Consider the following 14,358-nt stretch of genomic DNA (forward strand, 5'->3'; position numbering starts at 1 on the left):
GGCTAAAAACTGCCCTACTGAGATGGCTGTGTGTGCCGGTGCGTTGTCGTGGTGGAAGAACCAGTCTCCAGTCTGCCACAAATCGGGTCTTTTCTGGCGAACACTGTTGTGCAATCTTCTTAAAATCTCCAAATAAAATGTTTGGTTGACAGTCTGACCTGGAGGAACAAACTCAGAATGAACAATGCCTTTAGCATCAAAAAAGCAAATCAACATGGTTTTGATGTTTGATTTGACTTGCCGACATTTTTTTGGACGAGGTGAAGATGGCGACTTCCATTGGCTTGACTGTTGCTTCGTTTCTGGGTCATAACCATAGCACCATGACTCATCACCAGTAATGACCTTTTTTTCAGAAAATCGGGATCATTTTCGAGATGTTCTTTCAGAAGGCGGCAAGTTTCAACTCGATGTGCCTTTTGATGGTCAGTCAGAAGTCGAGGAACAAATTTGGCAGCAACCCTTTTCAGTCCTAAATCTCCTGTTAAAATTCGCTGAACCGAGCTCCAAGTTAACCCACTACTCTCTGATAGTTCCTCAATTGTCTGTCGACGGTCGGTGAGCACAAGTTCACGAATTTTCTCAATTGATGGACGTCCAGAACGAGGTTTGTCTTAATCGACATGTCGCCATTTTTAAATCGAGCGAACCACTCATAGACCTGAGTTTTTCCCCATAGCATCATCTTTGTAAGCTGTATTCAACATTAAAATAGTTTCTGCAGCATTTTTACCAAGTAAAAAACAAAATTTCACAGCTGCACGTTGTTCACTTAAACTTGCCATGACAAAAAACGAAACAAGAACAAAACAGGGTTAGCGAAAACAGTCACTACGAACGAACAGAATGCACTAGGGCAACGGAATTGGGGTCACTGAGCTCGCAATGGGTTGCGCGACACACGCCTAGCGGCAGGAATGTGTACTACACGCTGCCGGCTGCCAGCAATACAATTCCGGTTACTTTTGGGTACCCCCGTACACTGGGATGCACCAAGCCTGGGTGTCTGCGTAGACATGCCCACTGTCAAGGGCATCTACAAACATTTACACATCTCAATATAAATGACCCCATTAAAAGACATTCTTAGCAATTATTTCCATTCCAGTTCATTGATGCCAGTGTGAAATGAACGAACTGTAGACAATGTTAGACAAAACACCAATACCCAGAGAATCATGGTGTTGACAGATCATAACTGTGGCACTCAAAGGGTTAATGATACCATGAACTTCACGGAAGATTCCAAGTTATTGTGTACAATAACACAACATTAGCAAGTCTTATCACTATTTTGTAGTCTAACATATAAAAAAAGTACTATAAACAATTGTTGACTATTTTATCACATGTGTTGTCTGTGTGCTTTACAGTGAAATGCGTAAATCCACTGACTCAGGTATTTCTGTAATAGACAGTTTTATTGAGCATGATTTCTTATTGTAATAAATTTGTATTTTAAATACATTCTTTTTATCTCAATTTTATAAAACCAATCATTATGTAATTGTTTTGTTCTAAATTTATTTGAATGAAGTGGTACAAAGACATTTTAACACTTAATGTGTTGTTAGTTTTTAATAATTGTAGTTTTAAACAATTGTAACAGACTCAAAATATTACAGTAGGGGCCACGAAAGAGTGCAGTTGGCACAACACGTTACCTGCCACCTGGCACCGTGACCGTTGTCACAGTGTTGTACTGTACAAACCAAAACTTAATTAGTTAGCTCAGTCTGCAAACTGAGTAGGACGTTGGCTGTTGAAAGGTCACGTGCTAAATAGGCTATTCCTTCAACTGCAATCTCTGATGGTCTGTATTTTGGATTAAAAAACTAGATTGTTTAAAGCAAAACCTTAGAAAGGATGTCAACTTATAATTTTTAGTGAAGTATAAATAATATTTAAACATTGTTGGCAGTAGTTAACATTATTTTTTACATTAGTGAGTTGTTTTCGTATTTTACAACATTTGAGATAATAGGCCAATTAATAATTTGTAAAAATTCTTTTGTATTGTACATTATTTTTTCTCAGTATGTCTGTTAAAAAAAAAAACCCTTTTATCTTGTACTAGTAACCAGTAAGAATTTAAAATTCTAAATTGAACTACCCATGACTGTAGGAAATCAAAAAAAAAATAGTTTAAATCTACAATCTATGTAGGATTATACATGTTCTTTAAGTGTTTAACTTTAACTTTAAAGTGGCATTCTCTTTATATCAAAGGAGAATACATTGTACAATTTTGGTTCAAAGTAGGATAACATTTGTCTACCTATTCCCAACCTCATGTTATGAAAATGCAACTTGTACGAGGGTAATTCGGAAAGTAAGATCCGATTCGCGTTAACCAGACAAACAGTAAGCGAGCAGCCAAATGCGCATGCCCCCTGACTCCCGGCACGCATTACGCGCAGAACGACGCCATTTGCAGTGAAATCGTTGTAGTCTGCTGTTGTCTGTGCCTTTTTAAAATGTTTAAAACTATTGAACGTCCCGCCGACTGTGAAATACGGTCTGTGATACGGTTTTTGACAGCAAGGAACGTTCCAGCAGCGGATATTCATTAACAGATAAGTGAAGTGTATGGTCCAAATGCAATGAGTGACAGCAAAGTGCGGAAGTGGGTGAGAGCTTTTAAAGATGGACAGGAAAATTTCACCGGCCGTCAGTGATCACGGAAGATTTGGTGAAAGCCGTTGATGAAAAAATTTGTGAAGATCGGCGATTCACTGTTTCTTCATTAGCAGTAGAATTTCCAAACGTGAGTAGAATCACATTGTTTAAAATTGTTTCTGAAATTTTGGATTTTCGCAAATTGTGCTCACGTTGGGTTCCCAGGCTGCTTACTGAGGAACATAAAAAAAGAAGAATGGGTATTGCTCTTGAATTTTTGATCCAATATCATCAGGAAGGTGATAACCTTTTAGACCACATTGTGACGGGTGACGAGACTTGGGTTTCCCACATAACCCCAGAAACGAAACGCTAGTCGATGGAGTAGCGTCACTCAACGTCACCGGTTAAAGTGAAAGCAAAACAAACATTGTCCACACGCAAGGTTATGGTGACAGTGTTTTGAGATAGACGTGGGATATTGCTAGTCGAGTTCATGGAGCGAGCCACTTATTGCAACTTTGACTAACCTTAGACGAACGAGCAATACAGAACAAGCGACGTGGCCTATTGACAGCTGGAGTTTCGTTGCTGCATGACAATGCCAGACCCCACACTGCCAACCAAACCCAAAATCTCATCAAATCGTTTGGTTAGAAACAGCTAGAACACCCGCCATACAGCCCAGACTTGGCACCGAGCAACTTCCACTTGTTTCGCTACCTAAAAGAGTTCCTAGACAGGAAGCACTTTGACACTGATGACGAGGTGAAACAAGCAGTACAAGACTGGTTATTGTCGCAGGTGGCCGACTTCTATGACACCGGCATTCAAAAACTTGTAGATCGTTATGACAAGTGTTTAAACAAAAGTGGAAATTGTGTAGAAAATAGTGATTGATGTCAGGAATCAAATAAAAAGTTTTTTGAAAAAATCTGTTGTGGTTTTTTTAAATAAAAAAACGGACTTGACTTTCCGAATTACCCTTGTACATTGTATTCTATTATTTATTTAAGTGTAAATATGCAATACATACAACGGTAATGATGAAATACTTTACTATATTCTTACTAAACAATGTAGGAGTATGCCAAACCACATCTCACGTAACCGGCTTTACTGTAGTTGCTTGGAAAATTCCAATTCTCTAACTAGTTTTATTTTCAAGATATTCTGTGGACTGACAATCAGACAGAGAATAGATTTTTGCATTCCCCAGACAGACAAGAGAGAAATTTTACTAGACTACTGAGTGATGACGCTCAGCCAAATTCCATGAATAGACATGCATCATTATCAACTCATACTGTCTAATTAGAAATAAAATGTTGTGCAAAGTTTAAAGACTACGGATAAAAATTTTCTCAAGATATATGTAAGAATTTTTAAGAAAAAAAGCAGTGTAAACGAAAAGTCTCACCAATCATAGAGTGAAAAGTAATCTCATTACATGTATTACTATGTCACATATTAAAATGTCATGTATAATTGTACTCAGATTGTTTACAAAACTGTTTGTTCTGCTATTTTCTTGTTGCCATCAAGGTTATCATAACACCAATATAAAAATGTTCCATAACAATTAACCAAATCCCATGGGGTGACATGCACCATCATCAAACTCAATATTGCATATATAGAAATGAAGCTTTCTTTCAAAATGTACAAAATTTCAAGTCTATCATTTTGTTCTTTAGATGTTGTATGGACAGACAGACATAAGAAATTTTGTCTGCCCACCTGAGTAATGGACTTAAGAAGAAGAAAAAGAATTAATAATGAGGTTTAAAGTTAACTTAGAAGAATAGCTTTAGCTAAAGAATAGAAAATTGTTTTGTGCGGTCAAATCAGATTTTCATCCATTCTTATGCATTTTAGGTTTTAGTCACTGCTTTCTTAGAAGATTAGATTTGTGATTTTATGCTTTATTTTTATCCACAATTGTGTTGTGTAGAGTCTCAACGACCAGCTAACAAGAGGCGGAAACGGAAAGGCTCTCAGAGCGGTGGGGCTGCCAACAACGCACCTCCTGTACCCAACAAGAAACGCTCCCCGGGGCCAAACTTCTCTCTGGCTTCTCAGGTATCGACATAGAGTAAATAGATCTATTTTTAACATTACATCAAAAACTTTGATGTAGATTCAAGTTATACTTATTATGTTATGATATAGGATAAGATATTAAGTTTGAGTAAAACAAACTGTATATGTTTTTAAAAATAAAATATTATTTAAACATTATACTTTTGGCTTTTATTACAGTTTTATTTGTTTCAAATTGAATTTTTCATCTAATAATGAACTTAATCTGCATTTAAGTAGGATTCAACCTTATTTTCATTAAACATTGTCTTGACTTTACAGAAGTGTGGATGACTGACTTAAATAACTATTTATTTTAAGAGGGGTAGAGGGGGTCACTTGAAATTTTCAAATTGTAACCCCTATCTTGTGAGATATCATTTTGAAGGTAAATTCAAAAGAAACATAATGCCATGAACAAAACATCTCTATGACAATCCTAGCAAAAGTGATAGGCAAACAACCCCTTAAATCAAAGAGTGTAAATTAAGTCCTGATACACCTGTGTATATTCCAAACAGATTGAGATATTAATATACAACCTTCACAAGACTTATTAAATTATTTTTTTAGACTTTTTTGATGACAACAAAAATTTTACCTCCCTTTTCAAAGACAGGTAGAAGGTGGTAACTTTAAAATTTCAAAATGCAACCCTTATCTTGTGACATGTCATTTTAAAGGTCTGTTACTAGTATTTACTTATTTATATACATTTACTTAAATACAAACTTATTTTATATCTTTTGATCATTATTACCTAAAAAATCTATAACAGAAATACAAATGTTATATTGTTTCAAATTGCTGCAAAATCCTCTGAAAAAAGTGGACTTTCAGAATATGTTCATTTAGTTAGGGACGTAAGGTCAGATGGGTGAAAGGAAGCTTTTAACAGTATAGCCTCAAAACTGGGAAAAAGCCGGAAATTTAACAAAACAGGAATAAGCTGGGAATCTTCCTGTAGAACCAGGAAATCTCAAAAACAAATTTTCCATTTCTAAGAACTTATTAAATCAAGAAATAGTTTTGAGACCTCCTTGAATCAGGACCTGATTAATCTAGAAATTGTATTTTATGCAATGTCTGTGAAACTGAATGAAGATCGATATATGTTTGCGAGCCTTATCCGACGACAGTTGCCTCCACTAGTGTATTAGAGTTTATCTTGGTTAGCTCTACCCCTGTTTCGCAGCAGGCCATAAAACATTTAACAATCAATTGGACAATTAAAGTAGGCCGATCGATCGTCTCAGGCCTCGGCACCTATATGAGCGTTTCGCTGTAAGCAGTAAAGCTTTAGTAACCATGATGCAAGCAGTGTTTTAGCGTTAACGCAGTGCAAGTTTTATTCAGTTACCAAAATGGTCTCCAAACGAAGTTGCCCAACTCTTATTCTTAAGTGAAAATAGCATTTAGAAAAGACAGTGTCAAAGTGTTCTCCGTATGTGCGATACAAAACATTAAACTTTAAATTATCACTCTAAATTCTCTCTCATCTTTACTTGCCAGTATAAACGCAGCTTGTCACTAGTCTGCAGATGGTCAGCTGGCCGAATCTACCATTGGCTGGACGACGGCTGGTAGAAATCTCATCAATTCTCCGATCAACTATTAACTACAAGCAAACAATTAAAGTCCAATAGAATACAAGCTCAAATAAAATCTAGTTTTGTCCACAAAAATCCGTATGATGTATTATTAGGTTCTGGTGACCAGGAGGAAGTAAACTGTGGCGTAGTTGGTGTAATAAGAAATGTATCTGGTAAATGGAATGTTAAAACGGAATACCAAAAATAATAAGTACAGAAAGTCCTCCAAAGGTAATGTTACCTCAGTTACACAAGGTGCTAAACATAAGCCTAGTTGTATGAATATGAAATCTTGCAGTAATGTTACTGAGGTAGTTGCTAGTAAGGCTGACAAGGGTCTGTTGTACTTCTGGATAGGCCGGCTCTGATTCATACTCAATTGGGTGTCTATCATCCGCGGGGGTGTTGGTGATTGGAGACTCTTTGTTGAGGTACGCGGGTACCCCTTGTGCTGAGAATGGGGCAACCGTTGATGTCTGTCCCGGGGCAAAAATAGAACATATTAAGGAAAAGCTTTTGGGGGTATGTGGCTTCCCAGCCAAAACTTATCTTCATTCATGCTGGGACAAATAATTTGGTAAATGGGTACAATGGGGGTGCTGGATATAATGGTGGATGGGGAAAGAAGGCTGCTCTCCACAGCATGGCTGATCTGCTGAGTGTTGCTAAGGGTCAGTTCCCTAAATCTAAGATCATCTTGAGTGGAGTCCTGAAGCGAGGAGACATCAGCAACTCATCCATTTATCTTTTTAACGAGCAATTAGATCTCATGTGCAATAACTTCAGTGTGGTTTTTGTTGACGCCAATGTCTCAATAAAAAGATATCACGGCTCGTGATGGTCCTCATCTTAACAGAACGGGGAACCATCTTCTCGACAAGTTTATTTCCTCTCATATTCAGGGGGGATTGGATGTAGTGCCTTCGGCGGTTAGCTCTGTACCTCTTCCTCTAGCGCCTACTTCTTTGGAGACCGCATCCTTGGACGGTCACCCCTCTTTGAATGTTTTGCCCTCAGTGGCCAGCTCTGTACAACCACCTCTATCTCCCACTTTGTCAGGAAACGCAGTCATAGGCCGCCATCTCTCTGCAGATTAGCCCATGTGAACATTCGTTCAATTAACACGGGGTTCAGTGAGCTCTGCTCTATAGTTGAGGATTTCGACTTTGATTTCCTGGGTATCTCAGAGACTTGGCTTACTCCTGATATGTCTTTGGATTGTTACTGTTTGAAGGGCTATTCATTTTGGCATATTGATAGGACATGCGGCACTGGCTTGCCTTCAAATGGCGGCGGTGTCGCCGTCTACTTCAGGGAAAGATTCATTATGAAGCGGATCTATCTTGATCATATTGATGGCCACCTGGAATACATATGCGTGTTGGGAAAAGTTCAGGGATTACACTTGTGTGTCTGTGTGGTCTACAAGCCTCCGAATATCCCTTACTCATGCTTTACTTCTCTGTTCCATGCCCTCTTCTTTGACATGCTCTCTCAAGTTGATGAGGTGATTTTGATGGGCGACTTTAATGTTGATCTTCTTGGGAACAATAAGCCGGAGTTCAAGTATTTTAGGAATCTCTTGGCATCGATGAACCTTGCTCAGATCGTCAATGAGCCAACCCGCGAAACAGACAATACCGCAGCCTTGATTGATCATATCATCGTTAGGAATTCCCTGAGCAACATGACTGTTGGTGTGGTTGACACATCTAAGATCTTGGATGGTCGAGGCAAGCGTATCACTGACCACAAGTTGGTTTTCTGTGACTGCCCTTGCAAGACTAAGGAAGGAATGAAGGAAAAATTAATTTCCTACAGAGAACTGTCAAAGGTGGATCTGCAAATGTTTTCCTCAGAGCTTTCCTCCATTGAATGGCATAGGATTGAACTTCAGAGTGATGTTGACGATGCTGTGGATATGTTAACCGCGGGAATTACACAGGTATTTGATGCATGTGCTCCATTGGTAAAAAAGCGTGTGACCAAAAGGAAGGCGCCCTGGCAAAATTCAGAAATAATGCTTCTGACACGCACAAAAAACCAATTAAAAAAAGATTTACTTTGTCGTAATGATGCACGTACGAAAGCGGCATACTGTAGTGCACGCAATAAACTCAATTACACCGTTAGAAAGGCAAAAAAAGATTATTTTGCGGCAATGTTAAAGTGCAGTGACTCAAAATCTTTCTGGGCAACCTTGCGCGCAGGAGATCTAAAGGTAGGCACTGCTGGCAGTTCTGTATCGGTTAATATTACCCCGGATGAAATTAACCGTTACTTTGCTGGCTTGGGCGGCGATAACAGTGTGAACCCGGAAAAGCTTGCTTTTTATAAGCATGCTACTTGCAAAAAGGTGCAAGATAAATTTCAGTTTCGGCAGGTGAGCGAGTGTGAGGTAAAAAACATTATCAACAGTATCTCCACCGCGGCCTTTGGCATTGACGGAATTTCAATCAACATGGTCAAAGCAGTTACTCCTTTCTGTATCGAGGCTATCACCCATATCATTAATCTCTCTCTCTCTCCTCTGGCCAATTCCCCTCTGGATGGAAAAAAAAGCCTGGTCATCCCTCTTCCCAAAAATAGTAATCCTACAAGTGTGTCCGAGCTTAGGCCCATTTCCATTTTACCAGTTCTGTCTAAGGTATTGGAAAGAATTGTGACAAATCAGTTGGTTTCCTTCCTGGAGTGCAGCGGTGTTTTGCCCGATAGTCAGTCTGGTTTCAGGAAGGGTTTCAGTACGACATCTGCTCTACTAAGTTTGACAAACCAACTGTTTTCCACCAGGGATAAGAATTTCTGTAGTAGTTTAGCTGCTCTTGATTTCTCACATGCATTCGATTCAGTGAATTTTGATATGTTTTTGGCTAAGCTGCATTACTACGGTTTTGATCAGGTTTCAACAATGTGGTTTCACTCTTATCTGATCGACAGAACCCAGGTAACCAGAGTGAATTATCGTCTTTCAGGGATTGCTCTCAAGGAGTCAGGGGTTCCTCAGGGTAGCTGCTTAGGTCCTATTATGTTTCTATTGTACTGTATACTGCGGATCTTAATCTTGAGTTATCATTCTGTTCCCTTTACTCCTACGCTAATGACACTCAGCTTGTGTTGTCATATCCTTCATTACAGTCTTCCTTGGCAATGCAGCAGATTAATGCTGATTTGTTGAGGGTCAGGCTCTGAGCTGACGATCACGGGCTTCAGTTGAATCCAAGAAAGTGTTCACTTGTTAATTTTTACCCCTCTTCAAATGCAGTCTTTCTTGGTAATGGACCCTTGGGAGTTTCCTTGGGAGGTGTTCCTTTGCAGGTTTCGGACACAGTAAAAATCCTTGACGTTACTTTTGACAAGCAGTTAACCTTCTTGAACCATGTTCAAAATATCAATCGTGGTGTAATGAATAGGTTAAGAGTATTGTTTAGGTTTAAGGGGTTACTCCAAGAGGAAGTGAAACTTAAGATTGTCAAAGCTGTGGTTTTCCCAGTTATTGTTTATGCTCTTCCTGTATTTGGGGGAAGATTGACCCTTGAGGGTACGGTCCTGATTGATAGGTTACAGAACTCTGCTGCAAGATTTGTGTACGGCCTGAGAAAATTTGATCACGTTAGCCAGTATCGCCGTACAGCAAGGATCCTTCCTATAAAGTGCATTTTCAAACTTCAGGTGGCTTGCCTTGTTCACAAGGTGTTGCTGACGGGAAAGCCGTCTTACCTCAGGGGGATGCTACAGACCCAGGCTGAGATTAGGGACTGTCACACTCGGCAGGACGCCATGCTGGAGGTGCCCAGGGTCAGGCTGGAGATGGGGAGGAATGGATTTAGATACTTTGGCCCCCAGATGTACAACAGCGTCCCTCAGAGTCTAAAGGCTTATGGATATTCCTCGTTTAAAAACAATCTCAGACTGGCTTTGGAGGAGGAGTGTTTCACCCCTAAATAGCTGTTAATGTATTATCGGTTTGATTAGTTTAATTTTGTATTTCTCGGATGATAATAGATAGATTTGTTTGTGTCTTGATTGTAAATGTATGACTTGAGTTATTTTGAAAAACAACAATGTAATGTTGAAAATCGCTTCAAATAAAGACATTATTATTATTATTAACTATTCATCTAAACAACTTCTTTGCACACATGACAAGCAGTTAGACAGTATTCAAACTGTTCAAACAAATAGTCCAGCGTATATTAGGACCATTACGTCATGTTGTTTCGTAGTCCATGACTATAATCTAACGAACACATTGTGACTTGAACTACAATCTTTCTTGTATTTATTTATTTTGTAGTTTTGTTTTTGTGATGGGGTGATTCTATGTACTATCTTAAAGGGCCAACACACAATATTTAAGAGTCAGTAATTGATAACATTAATTAATTTGTGCTCATATTCTGGAGGCAAATATTGAAGATTCTGTTGTTTTGGTGTCTTCTTATTCTACATATTGCAAATTAACTGCACTTTGGTAATTCAGAATTTAACTGCAGCAGGTAAATTTCAGATGCATTCTTCATATATTGGCTCCCAATGGGACATATTCAGAACCACAATACTTTCGTGGGATTATAACCAGGGCTGTCACCAACGATAATAATATGGAAAAACAAATGTGAATCATGCATGAATTTTGGGCTCCAGGAAAAATGTGTGTATTTTATAATGTCTCTAGAATTTTTACTAGGGATGGATCTATTCCGATATTGCGGCTATTTTCACTTGATTCCAATATCAACAGAAATGCTTAAAATACACCTGGAAAATTATAATATTACTATGTTACAACTAGTGATGTGTGGAAGCTAAATCTCTAAAAGTCTATTCACGGACGATGGCTGATCGTCAGTATGTCAATTACTGATTACTAATACATTTTTACTTTTTGTATTAAAAATGGAGATAGATAACCAAATTAAAAAATTACTGTAGTTTAACAATTAATATATTAATTATAATTAGCATTTTCTATATTTATTTTGTCACATTGACGCGAGTCTGCTTCGTCTATTCGTGGACAACTTATCAACAATATACAAATTACCTTACCTAAAACTTGTTTTTGTAGTTTAAAAACTATTCAGAAACATACAGTAACAAAATAATATAATGCATGAATAATATTTAAATTTGAAGTTCGTATTAACTCTGTCTCTATTTGTTAACACCAGCATGTCTGCTGGTTCTATGCACGGACATTGGCTGCTCAGCGGTAGACATACGAGTGCTAATATTTATTTGATCTATACTCACTGTTATTTTGTTTGTTATTGATGATGGAAGGTTTTATTTTTATGTAAATGAAAACTATTCTGAAAGCTCATTTATAAGATACCATTTCTAGTATTTAAAATGAATAGGTAGAGAATATGACTTAGTTTTTAAAATATCCATTTTCCTGAATCTTTCTGAATTCTTTTGACGTAGCATGGCGTTCTTATGTTATGGTTTGTTTTTTTTTTCTCCAAAAAATGAAAGTTATAAGTAGAGTCCAGATGAAAGTATTTGGTTTATTTGTTTGTTCTACTGAACCTTGTGTACCAGCAAAATCGTTGTCTCAAACCGAAAGTTTGTGCACAGCAGATCTCTAACTCGCAATGCTTGACTGCTGTCTGCCCCGCGATAGAGCTGTGTCGGTAATTGTTTGCTCTCTTTTTTTTCCAAATTGAATACATTTATTTTTCAAACATTACAGAAAGGAAAGTTATTAGGTATACATGATGTTATGTATATTGAAGGACACAGAGATTAAAATAAGATGGTAGCAACCTGAATATCTTACATATATTGCTTTGTACCATTTCCTGCAAATACAGATGATGATGATAAATCTTCACCTTTCCGCTCGGTTTAAGTTTAAATACAGTGTTATAGTTGCATAGTTTTAAAATAGTCAGAGAATCACAGAAATTTTCAACCGGGAAAAGCGGGAATTAGAAAAGACTTTTGACTGGCCACCCTGTATATTAATTTTCTAATTAAAATTAAAGTTACAGAAAAATCAGAATAGTTTTTCCTTTGAGCTGTTTATATTTTAATAAAAAGGTCAAACTGAAATGCAGGGCATTAATGTTAATGTTTTATTTTATAAAATTGTATATATATTTTTTTCTTACAAAACAATATTAAAGTCATATAGATTATTATTACGGATAATAATAATAAAAAACATTAAATAATAATCATAATTTGTTAAAACATCAAAAACATTTAAAAGAATCTAATAGAACTTTTGGTTTACTAAAGCTAATAATAATAATAATGTGATATAACCTATTAACTTTATAGCATGTCTGTGTACTGTGTCCAGGATGTGATGGTGGTGGGTGAACCGTCTCTAATGGGAGGAGAGTTTGGGGATGAGGATGAAAGACTGATAACACGGCTGGAGAACACGCAGTACGATGCAGCCAACAGCTTGGACCACGAAGCTCACAGCTTCACCGAGACGGGGCCCAACTCGTGGGGGGGCGGGGGGTGAGCGGGGGCCCCCCCAACAGACCACCCCCTCCAGTCAAGACTCGGACAAGAAGTCCCCCGCAGTCAGTCAGTGATACAAGCCCCTACAGTAATCTCACTATCAGTATTGGACTGCTTCGCTTCTAGCAGACGGTGACCTTTTTCTATATTTATTTTCTAGACAGAGCCATTGACTGTGCCCGGACTGTAAATCGCAGCAAGCCAAGTTCCTGCCTTTACCAAAGTTCTGCGTACTGGTACGCGACACCAGCTAAACAGTGGTAGACAGAGAGAACACGAGTGATGTGATTACCATGCTGTGGTGCTTGTGTCCAGGGATCACACTGTTTTAACTCGGACATCACAACGTTTTAGCACAAATCGGAGATCACCAACTCTAACTTTTATTTTCCTTTTGTGGGGTAATGTAGTTTTTTAGTAATTCCAATCTGACTAGGGCCTATATTATCGTGCTGAAAATTCTATGGATTGTTTGTTTAGGTTTTATAACTAGTCATCAGCAAGGTGTTAATTTATTTTGTAAAAAATAACTAATTTAAAAAATTTTAAATGATTCAAACATTCCAATCTTTCTTCCCTTTATTTTTGTTTTAAGAACATATACGTTTATGGATAACATTTTATCAGTAGTCTTAGCAAATTGAACGTAAATTTTTATGTTCTGTTAAAAGTAGATTAGTTTGTCTCAACATTGTGGTTCCTTTGAAACATAAGAGTGAATATGGCGAGTTGCAAAATGATAGTTCATCACATTGTTATCCAATCATCACCCTTAATTTCCTAAAAGGCATATTGTTTATGTATTATACTTTTATTTGTAAATGTGGATAAAGAAACTTTGTAGTTAGATGTAATAGCAACTTCTATATTATGTAAATTATTATTGTTAAAGTAACAAGTTTATGTTTTCAAGATGAATGGAAAATAAATGTTCATTAACTTGTACAAAGCGCAAGGAGTTCAACTATACAAACTGATATAACAAAATATTTAAGTAAAACTTTTCCCAAGCCTCTACAGAATAATTTACTCAGACCAAGCATTATCATATTAACTTTGAATTTGTTGTGTTATTTTTCATCATTTGGATGTTATAATACACGTTATCGATAAAAAAAGAATAGTTATACATTCAGTTGCATCAACAAAATATAGTTCTAATTAACATATTGTTTGCAGAAGCACTTTTAACATTTTCTTATTGAACGATTGCTAATATTATAACAGTAATTCATTTTAATAGGAAAATAATGACCTCCTACATTAACCCTTTGAGTGGTGCAGCATCGCAGGCGTCAGTGGTGTAAAAAATGCATAAAGTGCCAGCATCGTGCATGTTGACGATTCATATTTGAATAATGTTTAATATTTTTTTAGGTCACTTTGGTCTATTAACCATACCTTTGTATTCAGTAGATTCCAATTTATTTAGTATTGTCAAATTATGACGACATTTTCATCTGACAGTTGATGCAGGAATCGAACATAGTATGATACTCACTGATGATTGTGTCTTTTGTTGTAAATACACATAAAGATTAAACATATACAATAAAACACTTGATGCATATAAAAGATTATATTA

General features: G+C 37.2%; 1 protein-coding gene across 1 annotated transcript in view; it reads left to right on the top strand.

Moving 5' to 3' along the window:
- Positions 1 to 13,788, top strand: part of LOC124374384 (LIM domain-binding protein 2-like) — a 162,015-nt gene extending 148,227 nt beyond the window's left edge. The window contains 3 exon segments of the mRNA XM_046832609.1: positions 4,574 to 4,701; positions 12,604 to 12,770; positions 12,772 to 13,788. Coding sequence (XP_046688565.1) covers positions 4,574 to 4,701; positions 12,604 to 12,770; positions 12,772 to 12,847 — 371 coding nt within the window. The 3' untranslated portion in view covers positions 12,848 to 13,788.
- The last annotated feature ends 570 nt before the right edge of the window (positions 13,789 to 14,358 follow it).

Source organism: Homalodisca vitripennis, chromosome 1 (genome assembly GCF_021130785.1).
Source record: "Homalodisca vitripennis isolate AUS2020 chromosome 1, UT_GWSS_2.1, whole genome shotgun sequence".
NCBI classification, from domain to species: Eukaryota; Metazoa; Arthropoda; class Insecta; order Hemiptera; family Cicadellidae; genus Homalodisca; species Homalodisca vitripennis.